General features: G+C 43.7%; 1 protein-coding gene across 2 annotated transcripts; it reads right to left on the bottom strand.

Annotated features, from left to right (window-relative positions):
• Positions 1-264: 264 nt before the first annotated feature.
• Positions 265-13,967, bottom strand: LOC307207847 (uncharacterized protein; the record flags this gene model as incomplete). Of its 2 annotated transcripts, XM_079962062.1 has the most annotated exons (5): positions 13,924-13,967; positions 5,793-5,888; positions 3,835-4,359; positions 2,153-2,332; positions 265-1,879 (listed from the first exon to the last, which is right to left on the bottom strand). In XM_079962062.1, the coding sequence occupies exons 1-5, from the start codon at positions 13,928-13,930 to the stop codon at positions 432-434; spliced, it is 2,256 nt and encodes a 751-aa protein (XP_079818188.1). In that variant the 5' UTR covers positions 13,931-13,967. The 2 variants fall into 2 exon arrangements, with proteins under 2 accessions (XP_079818188.1, XP_079818189.1); XM_079962063.1 differs by lacking the exon at positions 265-1,879 and having other exon boundaries at positions 2,130-2,332.
• Positions 13,968-16,940: the final 2,973 nt, after the last annotated feature.

The raw sequence follows: 16,940 nt of genomic DNA, 5'->3' as shown, positions 1-16,940 counted from the left end.
ATATGTATATGTCATTGATTCATAGTACTGTACAGTTGGAAGGGATCCCAAAGGTCATATTCATCTTCTTGCTATGCAGATATTATATATATATATATATATATATATATATACACACAGACACACAGACACACACACACACACACACACACACACAGTATGTATATGTGTATATGTGTGTGTGTGTGTATATATATATATATATATATATATATATATATATATTGACTGATTCATTCATTCATTCATTGATATAATTGTATCCAACATTAGTTCTAGACTGATTTAAATTTAATGATTATGGCTAACTTGAATATTAATTCCAGTAGGTTTACTCTCAGTAGAACTTAGACAGATACAACTCCTCTCCCTCTCTCTCTTTTTACTACAAAGATGAATGTACAAAGCATTAAACTGAAGTCTGATGTGATCTACTTGGATTTGGTTGGGGGCTGATTCACTGAACGTTTCCTGTGGGTCTGTCTCCATCTTTCCCTAGTCCACCTCCCACGATTCTCCACAACTTCATGCAGGAGGCTGGCATAGTTATACTCGTCGTTTTCAAGTGAGATCTCATCATACAGGGGCAGACTAGTGGAAGCAATATCAGCTGATGAGAGTGGAGAGGGATGACTTTCCTGACGGACTTTAGATTGAGCAGATACTGGTTTTGATGACTGTTTCCTTTTCTCAGCTGTGGGGCCCCTTTTTGTTTTGAGTCCAGACTCTGAGGCAACTGCTGCTTTTGATTCTTGCTGAAGTGAAATCTCAGGTTGGTTAGCTGGTTTTACCTCTGTCTTTAATTCAGTTCTGCCACTGACTAGGTGATCACCCTGTTTGGGGCATGTGCTCAGATCATGCTGTCTTTGCAGATCTACAGTGAATACAGATTTTCCAACATCTGTTGGCTCTAAGGCAATTTCGGCCCTTGATTCTTGCTGATATGGAAACTCTGTTTCCTTGGCTAACTTTGCCTGTTGGTTTAATCCAAGCTGACCCTTATCGAATGGTTGACATGCCTTCCTGGGATGAACCTCTAGCCACTCTTCCTGCAGTTCTGAACTCCCAACATCCAGTTTCTCTTCAAGGTTCAGAGTAGGCAGGAGGAACTGTCCTTTAAATGATTCTCTAATACTTAACACATTAGACCTCTGCCCCAAAGATTTTATCTCATAAGGCCATGTCAAAGCGCGCTTCAAAGAAACTGAGCAGCTTCCACCTGCTTTTATAACCCCATCTTTTTTAGGTGGGACATCAATTTGATTTTCAACTGTTGTCGTAGCAACACTTAAATATAAGAAGGGTTCAGGATTTTCAACACTGTCACAGCCTTTACTATCATCATTCTCAGATGCTCCCAAAATACAATTTTCCTGCAAACTTTTTGTTGCCACTTCTGAAGTAACTTTCATATCTGGAGTTTCTAGATAAACTTCAGTCGGAAATGAGCTCACATTGCAATGCCTCTGAAATTCCTTTCTGTTGTCTGTTTCTAGCTTGTGGTAATACCACAGTTCCATAAAGTTGCACAGGTCCTCACTTCTCATGTGCATTTTTTCATTTAACAGTGTGAAGGGAGTTGTTAGATGCCCTTGCTTTTCATCAGCCGAATTGGTGGACTGACATGGTCTGGGGCAGAATTCTGCCTGCAACAATATGGCTGAGGCAGACTTGGCACGAACTCTCAACAATCTAGAGTGAGACATCACCCCTGTCTCTGTGATTCTGATCTTTCCATTAGTCAGTCTGTGTTCAGCCATGGAATCAGATGGTTGACCATTAGTGGTTAGATCAGTCGCTTCTTTGCTTGGCTGGATTTGTTGATTACTGCGTTTCACCATCCAGATCAAAAGCAGCATCAAAATGAACGTCATCAACACTGCCCAAAGTAAAAAAAAGAAGAAGGTAAAATATTAGCTCAAAAGGGTACATGAATTCCTAAAGAAGCAGATAGAACATAACAAGGTAAGAAAAGCAGGTCTGATCAGGCCAATGACCCATCTAGGGCTTCCCATTGGGGTATCTGGTTGGCCACTGTGAAAACAGGATGATGGACTAGATGGACCTTGGACCTGATCCAACAGGACCTTTCTTGTGTTCTTATGTCAACAGAGATATGTTATCAAACATTAACAGATACACAGAAACATACCTAAACATACCAGCAAAGCTGGTAGTCCAACTTTATGGAAGCTGTTCTCAAAGGCTGATGAAAAGAAGTCTGGCAGGCAGTTCAAGTCAGAGATGTTCCAGACAGGAATCCCTTCTAGGTTTGGTGGACTTCGGCAAATGACAGAGGCAGCATCTTCAAGCAGTGACGCATTGATCAACTCTGTAAAGACATACGGTCTTGAACAGTGGAAAAACTGACTGGGAAATGATTCACTGGTGAAATCTATTGTGTCTGGTTCCATTTATATTTTCAATGGTTTATGCAATTAATTTTTTAAAATAAAAATGAAGGCATTGCTTAAATTGGTTTTAAAAGTTAGCCTGGAGGATTAAGCCAGCCTCTCTCAAATTTCTGATTAGAAGAGGCCCACTTCCCGCTTTTAAACTGTTCAACCTGTGTTGAATCACATTAAGTGTTGAATCTACAAACAGTAACTATAAAGATTTAACAGAAAGATATTATTTATCACATTTTACAAAACTCCCAAAAGCACAATTTCAAAAAGAGTTGTCTAATTTAAGAGAGCACATATATTCACAATAACATTATGGCATTAATTCACTAACACCTTGTAAACACATACCGTATTTTTTGCTCCATAAGACACACTTTTTTCTTCCTAAAAAGTAAGGGGAAATGTATGTGCGTCTTATCGAGCGAATGCATGGTCCCTGGAACCAAATTGCCCAGGGACAAAAAGCAGTTCATGCTTTTTTTTTTTTTTTTTTTTTTTTGAAAGAGGGAAGTGGGTGTTGAAACAAAGCGGCTGATCATTTGCCGATCGGGGAGAGAGATAAGGGACGCTAGAGAGAAAGGAGGCTGCCTAGGAGGGGAGAGGTAAAGACAGCAAACTTGCAAAGGGGGGAAACAGGAAGACTAAAGCAATAAGGAGAGAAATTAGAAGAAAAGGAGGAGCAAAAAACTGCTCCAGCTGAGGAAAAGACACTAAGGCAAACAAGAGGGAAGGGGTTTTGAAAAGAAACAGCTGATTGGTGGGATCAGAAGAGAGATAAGGGACACTAGGGAGGCTGCCTGGGAGGGGGGAGGTAAAAGCCCATGGATCCTCAGGATTTTTGCATTGGGTCACCCCAAATTCACCATCAGATCACATAGCATGTCCATGGCTACAGCCTGCACCAAAAAAATCAGGCATCCGCTGTTTCCTGGGGCTGCAGTGGTGCAAAAACATAGTTACAAAGCACGGATCCACATGGATCCTCAGGATTTTTGCATTGGGTCACCCCAAATTCACCATCAGATCACATGTCTGTGGCCACAGCATGAACCACAAAAATCATACATCTACTGTTTCATTCAGAATATTTTTTTTCTTGTTTTCCTCCTCTAAAAACTAGGCTCGTCTTATGGAGCGAAAAATATGGTAATTCATTTTGGTTCTAAACCATCTCTGTTTTAGTAATCAACGTATGTCTGCCATTTGACCCCCAAAATTATTTTGTCTCTGTCTTCCTTCCAGGTGGGTCCAAAAAACCCTGTCAGTTTGGCCATAGCTGCAAAATCCCACAATTAATCAAAATATGATTTAATTTTAAGTGTCATTTGTAACCTCCAAGATGTTGCAGAGAGAATTCTAGCTGCTCTCAAATAATTTCAATTGTATTGTTTTCACAACTAGGTTGTTAGCCACCTTGGGCACCTACCTTGCAGGAATAATCCAAAATCCTGAAGTTGACAGGAGCAGTTCCATGGATTTCCACCCAACTTCATCACTGGGAGCATCAGCCCATCAAATACATCTCTTGCTAAAGTTGTTAACTTATTGCCGGACAGGTCAAGCAGCGTTAGCTTGGTCAGCTCCTTAAAACTCTTGCTGGATATCTGATAGATCTGATTGTTTGCTAAGTTCAGCGATGTAAGGTTGGAAAACCCTGAAAAGTCTTTTGGCCCTATACTGGCAATGAGGTTCTGAGCCACTGTCAGGTTTTCTAGACTCCCAGGGTTGGAAAGCCAAGAGGCTTTAACCTCAGTTACACTGTTCTGGTATAAACTTAGTTTGCGGAGGTTTTGGAAAATGCTGAACGCTCCTGGTTTGATTTTCGTTATGCCGCTGTTTGCTAGGGCGAGGCTGGACACTGAGGCCAAGCTGGGGCTACTGAAGACGGTGGAGTTGAGAATTCCGACGTTGGTTACCACAAAGAGAATGGAGGTCAACCCTTCTGGAAAACCTAGAAGTGGCAGAAACAGAAAATGCTTGAGAGATAGCTTTATGTTTTATATGTGATCGTGTTGGGAAAGGAAAGCCTCTCCTCAAGGAGGGTAGGAGTTGTGAGCGGGAGCCGTTTCCAGCATTGGCAGGGGGTGTTTTACCCCCTGCCCAGCTGCCCCAGCTGCCACACCACGCCCCCAGATGGCCAGCCAATCGACTGGAGGCTTGGGGGCGGGGTTTAGCCGCTCAAACGCAGCCGCGGCAGTGTTTCCTAGCCATTGTGCTGCTGCTTCTGGTCGGATCACGCACCCACCTTCCCTTAGTTCATTGACATCGCTATGGACCTGTGGTTGGTCACCTTGGTTGGCCAAGGGGCCTGGTAGGAATTTTTATCCAACTGGCAAATTGGCACCGGCCACTTGGTTTTTCGCCTACCTCGTTGCAAATCGTCACAATTTTTGGGTATTGGCGGTTAGGCATTGGGATATGGTTGTGTGTTGGAGGGCATGGTGTGGCCATTGCCTACCCCTCCATTTTATGGGTATTCCAGTAAAAGAATCCGGCGGTCATGGATCCTGTCCAACGCCCTTGCTGGTGTCTAGGGCCATGGCACAACCCCCGGTGACATCAGGGGGAGCTTTCAGTTGTATTTGCATCAACAGGCTCTTCCCAATGGTGGTTAACCCTTGATAGACTCACCCCTCCCTGAGGGCGTGGAGTCACGCTCTGTTGTTTTATCCAATGCCTAAGCCAATATCTCTCATATGCTGTCATCAATAAAGTTGTGGCCTTTTTTAGCCCATTAACCTAAGATACTGTGTCCATGTGTCTTTCTTATCCTCAAGCGGGTGGCGGGTCCTTTAATCACAACTAGCTTACCATACGTGGGACGCAGGTGGCGCTGTGGGTTAAAGCCTCAGCGCCTAGGACTTGCCGATCGAAAGGTCGGCGGTTCGAATCCCTGCGGCGGGGTGCGCTCCCGCTGCTCGGTCCCAGCGCCTGCCAACCTAGCAGTTCGAAAGCACCTCCGGGTGCAAGTAGATAAATAGGGACCGCTTACCAGCGGGAAGGTAAACGGCGTTTCCGTGTGCGGCTCTGGCTCGCCAGAGCAGCGATGTCATGCTGGCCACGTGACCCGGAAATGTCTCCGGACAGCGCTGGCCCCTGGCCTCTTAAGTGAGATGGGCGCACAACCCCAGAGTCTGTCAAGACTGGCCCGTACGGGCAGGGGTACCTTTACCTTTACCTTTAGCTTACCATACAAAGGTAAAATTTGCTCCACACACATTCACCTCTGTTACTGCCCACCACTGGCATGTGACCTCAGTTTCCCAGCAGGGATCTTTTTAAAAACCCAAACTTAAAGTGATGACTTTGGAAGCTTGTCCCTCTACAATTTTCTAACAATCATGCCCCAGCATAGATAAGTCTTTGGGAGGATGGATGACTCACCATTTGGAATGGAAGAGCAGAAGTACTCCTTTTCAAGGACGCACTGAAACCTGGAAAGCTTTATTGATACCCAAACCAAAATAAGTCCAAAGAGCACTGCAACATTAAGGAGAGGCTATGTTAGTCCAACGCACACAAAAAATGTACATACAACTCCTTCAGTCTCTCTCTCCCTCTAGTGGGCAAGTCCTTGCTAAAAGCAAAACTAGTATCTCTAAACCTACCATCTAAGGAAAGCACCAGGGTAGGGAGAGGGGAAAGGGAGAGAGAACTCTGTTTGCAACTGACAGGCCAACCTTGTAAACAAAGGAAATGATTTTGCCCAGGCCCTCCAATCCCAGTCCTTTAGGGAAGGGATGTTGAAGTAAATAAATCACCTAGGTCTCGCGGGTTTCTTGCACTTTTGCAAGTTCTGTCCCTACGCAGGAATTTTAATAAAACAGTTCTGGTGGAACACAGCAAGTTGCCTAGCATAGTATGGTCTACACTGGCTGGCAGCAGCTCTCCAAGCATTCAGGCACAGAGTCTTTTCCAATTCTACCCGGAGAGGCTGGGGGCTGAAACTACGACCTTCTGGATATGAAGCAGGTGTCCTTAAGGCCTGAGTCCAACCCACGCCCACCCTTTATCCAGCCTTTTCTTTCAAACCCTACTGTTCTTCCTCATATATTCCTTTTGGTGTAATCTTGCTGTTGTTTTTTTAGTCTTCTTTTGTTTCCTCCTCCTCCTCTATCTTTTCCTGCTTGATTATTTTGCTTCAAGTTCTGTGTAGTCTTCAGCTCCGGAAGGAAGGACCTGAACCAGCAGATTCTATTTACAGGAATCAAGACATTACAAAGAATTTTCTGACAGTAAAGAGTTGGTCAACAGCGGAACGGGCTCCCTCGGAAAGTAGTGAACTCTCCATCCTTGGAGGTTTTTTAATCCAACAGGTTGGATGGCAACCTGTTGGGTCATTCTTCAGGTGGGATTCTTGTATTACAGATGGTTGGTCTAGATGGCCCTTTGGGGTCCCTTTCCAACCCCACAATTCTATGATTCTTGTCTGTTTTATTCAGTCCATCAAAAGTGATTTTATTCAACTATAGTCTGCCTTTAAAAATTCTTAGTGTTGGGGGGCATTTCAAGCCATAGTTTGCCTTATTAAGTCATTATTGTCACTTACAAGTATTATTGAAGCATTTTCCTTAGAGGAAAACATCTCTGGGTCTGTGTGTGCTTGTATCTATTTCACACATCCACCAGTGTCTTACTGGACTATAGCACTGTATAACACACACAGCCACCGTTGCAAGCTGCAAAGCATCACACAATACACATCTTGGGCTCCACTCTGGGGATTGTTATATGAACAGGTTATCTAAATGAATTTTTCTCTCCTCTCCTCCCTAAAAGTGTGCTATTTAAACAAGTGGGAACTGCAACAAATTGCTGCAGTGCAAAGTGTGTCTGTTCAGTGCTTCATGCAGCTTGTGAACCAACCATGCACTCTTCATTGTCACATCCCTAAAACCTATCAAACTGAGCTGTTTTGTGGGATTTCTTAGCCTGCCCCTCATTTTCTCTTCCCAAAAAGATTTTTCCCTATTTCTAAAAACCTGGGGGTGAGGAGAATTTAGGAGCATGCCACCCCCACCCCAGTTGCTTGAAAAGAAAAGAAAAATACATCCACTTAAAAAATAAAAAGAACTGATTAAACCTTTACATAACTTTCTTCCTTTACTTATTTCCTTGACCTCCTCTCACCTCCCAGTTTTGTATTCTAATTCAAATCGTTATTTCAGCAAATCCTTCCAACCTTATTTTCATTTGAGTGATTTAATATAATATATTACAATTTATCGTCCTCTCTTTCATCAATTTCATCAACTCATCTTTACTTAGTCCTTTATGTCATTTCAACCAAAACCATCTAATTTTCTTTTTCCAACATCTTTCTAACAGTCCTTAATTTTACAATATTTTTGAAGATATACTTTAAATTTTTTCCAATCTTCTTCCACTGACTCTTCTCCTTGGTCCCGGATTCTGCCAGTCATCTCAGCCAATTCCATATAGTCCATCACTTTCGTCTGCCATTCTTCTCGGGTGGATAATTCTTGTGTCTTCCAATACTTCGCGATGAGTATTCTTGCTGCTGTTGTGGCGTACATAAAAAAAGTTCTATCCTCCCTTCGCACCAATTGGCCGACCATGCCCAGGAGAAAGGCCTCTGGTTTCTTCTGGAAGGTATATTTAAATACCTTTTTCATTTCATTATAAATCATCTCCCAGAAGGCCTTAATCCTAGGACACATCCACCAAAGGTGAAAGAATGTGCCCTCAATCTCTTTGCATTTCCAACATTTATTGTCGGGCAGGTGGTAAATTTTTGCCAGCTTGACTGGGGTTAGGTACCACATATAAATCATTTTCATTAAATTCTCTCTTAAGGCATTACAAGCCGTAAACTTAATGTCTGTGGTCCATAATTTTTCCCAGTCAGCCATCATAATGTTATATCCAAAATCTTGTGCCCATTTAATCATAACAGATTTGACCGTTTCATCTTGTGTATTCCATTTCAACAGCAAGCACAATTGCAATAGTCCAAAAAGGTAACTTTTTCTCCAGCCGAGAAGTAGAAACAGTTCCAATTCAGTTACCTTCCAGTTGCTTTTAATTTTCCCTTCTTAACAAATAAGGAACTGAAGCTGGCCACAGTGTATCCAACTTACTGTCAAAGTCCTTCTTTTAACAGCTGACACAAAGACTAAAAAGCAACAGTCTTACTTCACAGGCAGACCGTTCCAAGGTCTGAGTAGTGGATTTTAAGCACTTCTCCTCTCTTCATGCAGGCTTGAACAGTCCAATACAGCCCCCTTCCTTCCCTGCTTCAAGGAAAGGGGTTCAAAAGGGTTCTCGAGTTGGAAAACACCCTTTTCAAACTTTTTTTCCCCAGCGCTTTAGCTCAAAAGTCTCTATGCTTTGATCTATTTACAAAGCGGAAGGCAGACATCCTGTTTAGACCTCCCGCCGCGGTAGCCAATTAAGCCTTTTTCTTCTTCTTCTTCTTTGCCAATAAGTCCAATTCCCACTACTCACGGGTACTTTATTTAGAGTCCAATTGTTCCAGGAAAGAAGTCAGCGCTCTCCAGCAACGGCCATGCGGCTTCGCTCTGCGAAAGAAGCAATCAACTCACAGCACCACGCCACCCCCGTTCCACTCCGAAGCCCCAAAAAAGGCTTCCTCGCAAGCTGGGGGGGCACAAAAGGTGCCCGCCGAGTCACCACATTCCAAGGCTTCACTGCCTGGGATTTGTAAGGGTCCCCGCTTCACCGCAGCGGAAAAGACCCGATTTCCGCGGAGCCGATCCCCTCCCGATCAAAGGGAATCCATTTGCTGATGGCGCTAACCCGGAAGTCTCCGGTAAAGGCTGTTCTCCAACTGGAGTGCTCGCAGGCCAGTGTTTCCCAGTTGTCAGTGTTTATGCTACATTTTTTAAGATTTGCCTTGAGACAGTCTTTAAACCTCTTTTGTTGACCACCAACATTACACTTTCCATTTTTAAGTTTGGAATAGAGTAGTTGCTTTTGAAGACGATAATCAGGCATCCACACAACATGATCAGTCCAACGAAGTTGAACTTGGTAATAGCCCCACATTGGCTACCCAGCTCTCAAAATGAGATGTGGATGCCATCTGTCAGTTTTGGTTTTCATCACCTTCTTGTCTTAAACTCAGCCCCTCCATGTTGTTGCAGCAATTTGAAATTGTGTTTCTTTTAATCCTCATGAAAATTCATCAGCATCTGAGTGTGAATTTCTCCTAACAGACACACTTTTGTATGCAGTTTTGACTAATATATGCATTTTTTATATGTTCTCCCCTCACCCAATATATTCACTTGTTTGCACACTTACTCACTTAAATATGCACTTTTGCATACTTTTGAGAAGTTTTTAAAAAATGGAGAATTGGACAAGGTATAAAACAAACTCCTTCATGTATATACCTGGGTGTACTCTTTAGTGAAACCTCCCTTGGAAGTTTCGGATGGAAGCAGTGAAAGTCAAAGCACAGAAAACTATTGGGGCATTGATGAAGTCCTGTTACAACAGCTGATTGAACCTGCCATGAAATATTTGATAGTAAAGTGCTTACTCAAATTCTTTATGACACTGAAATCTGGGGCTCTGATTTGAACTCCATTAAGGTTTTGGAAACTGGGCAGAATATTTTATTTTCCTTAGAAGCTATACTCTCTACCACCAGGAATATCAGCAGCTCTTCTTTGTACAGAATCTGGGACGCCAACAATTAAGGCAAGAGCAATCTGTGCTCAGTTAAAGTATATTTTAAAAATTGCCTTTTGAGCTTTTTCCTGCACTGTGCTACATAGAATTGAGTGATAACCTGCTCTGGAAAGCAGCTTGTCAAGATGTTTTAAACCATTATTATATTCCAGAACTGAGCTCTGGATTGACCTTGAATAAGTGTCAACTAAGAGACTGGCATGAGTTTGACCAAACTGCGGGAGGCAGTGGAAGACAGGAGTGCCTGGCGTGCTCTGGTCCAGGGGGTCACAAAGAGTTGGACACGATTAATTGACTAAACAACAACAAGAGACTGGCTCTTCTGGATAGAACCCAGAAATACTCCAGTGTATTTTAGAGCATCTGCTCACACTCTCACCAGCTTCCTCAATAAATGTCTTTATTGAGCTGCATTTTCAAGTAATGCCTATCGCAGTCTTGGATGGCTGCTACAGCAAACAAGGTCATGTATGCGGATAGAGTTTGCATTTGTAGTTAACCTCAGGTGGAAGACATCGCTCATTATCTGTTAGCCTGCCTCTTATCCAGAGACTTTCTGAAACCTTTATTCACATAAGCAAGTAGCCACACCCTGGCAGAAATAGGTTGGTTTCTTTTGAGTGACAATAATGGCTTTATAACACAGAGAGTAGCCCTCTATGCATTGACTGAAAAATAATAATAAAATAATCAGGAAAAAGGAGTTATAAAAAATCTCTATAAATGTCATGGTGGTTGTTTCCAGTTCCTGTCCCATGCCATGGCGATGACTCTCTCAACATAGGAGAATTGGCACAGGCTGAATAAAGAGAATGGAAGTGGTTAAACCAAACCTATAAACCCTGATGTTGGGAAAGATGGAGGGCACAAGGAGAAGGGGATGACAGAGCACGAGATGGTTGGACAGTGTTCTCGAAGCTACCAGCATGAGTTTGACCAAACTGCAGGAGGCAGTGGAAGACAGGAGTGCCTGGCGTGCTCTGGTCCATGGGGTCACGAAGAGTCGGACACGACTAAACAACTAAACAACAACATAAACCTATTGAGGTACAGGAGGTACTGGAGACCTGTTGTCACCTCAATGGCTTGCCCCTGCACAGGGACAGGTGGAGGTGCTGGGTGCTTACTCACTTTGCCTGATGTGAAACCCCCAAAACTGCCATTGGATGTAGAGGTTCTCCTTGTAATTGGGTTTTAATTGGCATTAAGAATAGGTGCACACACCAGAGGACATGTACATTATAACTGCAAACAACCAGCTGCATGGAACTGAGGTTTGAAATTGGGAGAAGAATCTATCTTGTGCTGGAGGTGGATGAAGGAGGTTGGGGCTCTCTGCTATATATTTTATGGAAGATTTTACGTTTATGATTCAGCAACCCTCTCCTAATATTGAATTTTAAGATATACAGGTGAGGATGGTTTGATGTATGATGTAACACTGAGATTTAAAAGAAGATGTAAAGCTGTGTGCGGCTTGAAAGGAGTTAAAAGACGGAGAGAGTTGTTTTGTTTGGAAGGTTGTCGCTGGGGGTTGGAGCCTAACCCCTCCCCCCCAAAAAAAAGAAGACTGAAAGAGATCGTGGAGATGTTGAGATATAATCTTTTTTTTTTTTTTAATTTTTAAAAATGCTATGGTAGCAGCGAAAGGAAAGTTGCATGAGGGCTTTTTGGTTGTTGGAAGAGGAATGGCCTTTTCCCTTTTCCCTCCTTTCCCAGCCAGAAGAAGAAATGGAAAATCTCTGGAACTCAGAACTTGTTGACTCTCTGTGCTAGTGGAAAGGAGGGATCTGCTATTGTACATTTGGAACTGCTTGAGTACTATGGGAAGGAGCTGAGCAGGAGAAAGAAGAGGGCTTAACCTTGAAGTTTCAGCTCTGCCCCAACCAGGCTGGAATAAAACAGCAGTGGGAGTAGGGAGATAGCCCCAAATGCACCAGGAAAAAAAGGAAAACGTCAGAGAGACACATAAGGCCAAGAGACTAACAACAACTGACTTTTGGATGTAGTGGGCACAGGATGAAAAGGAAAAAGCTATGGGTCCTCAGCTGTAGCCTTTTCTTTTTTTCTTTTTTTTTTGGATGTTAAATAATAAAATAATACCAAATAGAAATCATTAAGAGTGCAACTGTTAATTGTATGATAATTTGGAAAAATGGAATGTAATAGAAATAAATAAGAATATGAAACGCAGTAATATTAGATAATAAAGATCCATCAGGAACTGTGTGTGGGAAGCCTCTTAACAGAACTGTATTAATTTGGAACTAATTTGTGTAACTAGGTTTATATTGGAAAATCAATAAAAATAATTGGCAAAATAAATTAATAAACAAATTTTTGTGGTGATTCAAAGGTTAAGTCTGAAATCAAGATGGATTTGAGTTTGTTGGTGTATCTGGTATCTTCTCTCTCTTACATCATGGATATTAGCTTATATTATGGACCCATGTTGTTTTATTAAGGCTGTTACTACAGGTTTGCCATGGCCTTTGGCCAGAGCAATAAACTTATGAACTGAACTGATTGGAAAACTGCACTGCAAATTTTTGAAAGTGTGAATTCCAAAGAATACATGCTGTTTAATTTGTGGATTGGTTTGCGAAGTGGTAGTTAGGCGGTTTTTTCTTTATAATGTAAACAGAATCAGTTTTCTCTCCATCTCTAGCCTGAACTCTGCGCCTGAGTTCAGTTGATTGCTGTTGTGTTTCCAAGCCCAATTCAAGGTGCTCACAGTTACATTCGAAGCCCAAATGACTTAGCCCCAAATGCCCAAAAGACCATCTCCCTCCCTATTGAACCTCGTAATACTATTATGTATATAGTACATTAACTCTTAGTAGTTCCTCTTAGTAGTTCCACCACCCATAGAAGTTCGAGAGTGGTGGCAGCCCGGGAGAGGGCATTATCTGTGGCAGCATCAGTGCTCCTGGCATCTTCACTATAGAGTTTTTGCCATATACTGAAGAAACATCTCTATCCTAGCCTTTGACACTTAAGTTATATATACTTCAGGACCCACCCTATTCTTATTTATTTATTGTATCTACTGTATGCCCCACCTATTTCTCTGAGGAGCTCAAGGTGGCATACATCATCCTCATTTAATCCCCACAATAACCGTACAAGGTAGGTTAGGCTGAGTAGCAGCAGCAGCAATTGGCTCAAGGTCACCGGTGAGTTTCATGGGGATTTGAACCCTGGTCTCCCATATACTATCCCAATCCTCTAACCACTATACCACATGGAGTGCAACCCTCTCAGTCCCAAACACCTAATCCCCCCCCAAAAAAAACCCCTCCTGATCCCTTCCTCCTTGCACTGGATATTTTGGGCAACCTGAATGCTGCTGTGTTGGTCCTGATACAGAGCAGTTTTGCCATTTGCTTTAAGGCAGTGGTGTCCAAACTTTTTTTCAAAGAGGGCCAGATTTGATGAAGTGAAGGGCCGTCAGGGCCGACCAAAGGGCCACCAAAATTGTTTTTCCAGGATTGAAGTTGTTGAGCTTTTTTATGATTTTACCCCCAAGTTGTTGAGCTCTTTTTTTTTTTTTTAGGATTGAAGTTGTTGAATTCTTTTTTAGGATTTTAACCCAGGAAATAAATTGCCACAGGGGCCGGATTAAACCAACTGGCAGGCCAGATTAGGCCCCCGATACGAACTTTGGACATGCCTGCTTTAAGTCATCTGTAATGGTGTCTTTTTACATTGCTCGGACCAGCTGTGGGACCTTAAGGGTGATGAGCGGGTAATAAATCAAAATAAAATAATTACAGCACCTGCAACTAAAAGTTTGTTGTTCATCCACACGGTACTCTAAGAGTCCCCTACTTACATTTCATGTTGGACAGGCTTTTCCTTTAGGTGAGAGAAGCAGTCAGCTTCGGCTTCTTCGTGAGCACTCTAGCAACCTTGCCTGGGAGGTGGGAGGTATAAAACTGCAGGGCTGGTGATTGCAGCCTCCATTTGGTGGACACAGGCAAGTCAAAACCTGTTATGTGTTGAACTCTTCCCTTCTGTGGGGGGCTTAACATTCCCCCGTGAGGCCTCATGCATGGTTAGTATAGCATCATCTCCATAGCATCACCATGGAGTCTTCCCATTAGCAGTAAATACGTTAACCATTTTACAGGATAAACCAAGAGCCCTGCTCCATTTTCCTAGACTCCCCCTTCCCAGCACAGTCTCGTGGGGATGTAAAGAATTATAGATCAAATATGAATATGACTGGCGTTGGGGTCCTTCAGTCATTGCTAAGTCACTGGGAGTTGGATCCCTTTGTCCAGCAGAAACCCAAACTTTATTTAGAGGGTCATGAATGAAGCTGACAACAGGGTTATGGGCGACCCTTGTCCATTCGTGCTGAACACATGTACAATAGATAATTTTATTATTTATACCCCCACCCATCTGGCTGGGTTTCCCCAGCCACTCTGGAGTGTCTAACCTGAGTCATGCCTCCTGATGCCGCCCAAATCATTTCCCAAAAAGAAACCGTGCAACTGTCTTTTTTGCAGTGTTGTTTTGCAATAGAGCTTCACAGCAGGTATGGCGAGCCCTTTTCAGCTTGAGAGGTGCATTCGCTTCGGGGGGCTACATGCTGGTGCTGGGTGAGGCGAGAGTCAAAAGTGGGTGAAGCAGTGAATGCAGATTTTGCCTTTGTACAGGAGGCTAGTTTCTACACACACTCCTACCTATCTATCAAGGCAAATGAAATATACTCGGAGTTGAGAGTGGATTTCATGCTCTTTATTCAGCTCATAGTGGTGAGGAGAAATGGAAGTTCCCCCAGAATGCCTGCCTTATATACATTACAGTGGTGCCTCGCAAGACGAAATTAATTCGTTCCGTGAGTCTCTTCGGCTTAGCGGCTATTAGCCGCTTAGCGGCTTAGCGGCTATTAGCGGCTTAGAAAAAGGGGGGGGGAAGGGAAAAAACTCGCAAGATGTTTTCGTCTTGCGAAGCAAGCCCATAGGGAAATTCGTCTTGCGAAGCGCCTCGAAAAACGGAAAACCCTTTCGTCTAGCGAGTTTTTCGTCTTGCGAGGCATTCGTCTTGCGGGGCACCACTGTATTTACACAATGGGCCCCATGTGATTGGCTAATTCCAGGATTCATTTGTAGGCCAATCAGGCTGCGGATTCCCTTCCACCTAGAGCTGGATTGGGTGGCTCCTGTGGACCAATCAGACTGCTGCATTCTGGATCCTATTGTTCTAGGACCAATCAGACTGCTGCATTCTGGATCCTATTGTTCTAGGACCAATCAGACTGCTGCATTCTGGATCCTATTCAAGTCAGTACATAACAGCAAGGAAGGGGTCTTTATAAGATTTCAAAGATACATCCCAAACAGCAACAGTCAAGTGTGGTGCAAAATAGGGCCTATGAAGGATGTGACCTAGGGAGAACATTCCAAGGGCCAGAAAGAGAGGCACGTAGGGCCACATTTGGCCTCTGAGCATGGGAGTTGCCATCCCTATTTTACATCTTCAGGTTTGGAATGGGGGCCTTGGGCAAGGTCCCCCAAGTAGATCCCCTTCTCCCTCATCTCCAGGGCATTGATGCCTACTCACTTGCCCTCTTCCTCTGGCCCCAAATCTGCACCACCACCTGGAGGGAGAAAGCAAGACAAATGGAGGCTGCCTTTGCTGCATCTGCTCGCTGCTTGTAGTCTTAGAGAGGTCAGGTAAACAGGCAGGGATGGCAGGAAAGAGCAGCAAGCAGGCAACAGGAACACTGTAAGGGACCAGGAGAACCTGGAACAGCAGGACCAGGACACAAACTTGCAGAAAATGGGTGTTTGCTAAGTGATAGATGTAGATAAAAAGGTAAAGGGACCCCTGACCCGGAAGGTCCAGTTGTGGCCGACTCTGGGGTTGCGGCGCTCATCTCGCTTTACTGGCCGAGGGAGCCGGCGTACAGCTTCCGGGTCATGTGGCCAGCATGACTAAGCCGCTTCTGGCAAACCAGAGCAGCGCACGGAAACGCCGTTTTACCTTCCTGCTGGAGCGGTACCTATTTATCTACTTGCACTTTGACGTGCTTTCAAACTGCTAGGTTGGCAGGAGCAGGGACCGAGCAATGGGAGCTCACCCCGTTGCGGGGATTCGAACCACCGACCTTCTGATAGGCAAGTCCTAGGCTCTGTGGTTTAATCCACAGCGGCACCTGTGACCCTATAGATGTAGATACCTCTGCACAAATTAATGTTTCTGAGGTCTCATCCATGCTGTGTTTTGTTTGCGATGGGTTTGGTTGCCTTGTAAACAAAGTGTGTTTTTCACGCAGAGAAGAAGAAGGAGATCTGGATTTTAGTACAAAAGGCTCCCCAACACCACTGCCCATACCAGAAACAGGAGCCTCTAAAGTAGGAGTTATTAACCTTTTGGGACCAGTGGGCACATTTTGGATTTTGAGAGTGTTGTGGGCACAAAATGGTTGCCATAGGGAACATGGCAGAATACAAAATTAGAAATGAACCACTCCTCGCAACCTTCCGTTTACCATGGGAAGTTAGTTGTGTCCTGCTGCTCCTGATTGTGAAGATCACACAATACTGGTGGCATGCACACAGAATGACGGTGTGCTGTCTAATAACAACAGGAAGCATTCCTCAAAACCAGGAAAAATATACAAGGGGGCTACATCATACTCACACTAATTTCACAGAAGCGCTTAGAAGGTACCTGCACATTTTGCCCCATAACTTTCTTTCTAGGAGGACAAGAGACTTTTATTTTTCAATTAGTATTCAGTCTGGGGCACTTGCCCTGGGGCAGCAATTAAAGCTTTTGTGGGCATCAGATTAGTGACCCCTACTTCAGAGTGTGACAGTGTGCCGTCTGCAGTGG

Source organism: Podarcis cretensis, assembly GCF_951804945.1.
Source record: "Podarcis cretensis genome assembly, chromosome: Z".
In the NCBI taxonomy this organism is placed as follows: Eukaryota; Metazoa; Chordata; class Lepidosauria; order Squamata; family Lacertidae; genus Podarcis; species Podarcis cretensis.
The sequence above is the reverse complement of the archived record's forward strand: the minus strand, read 5'-3'. Positions and strand labels throughout refer to the sequence as shown.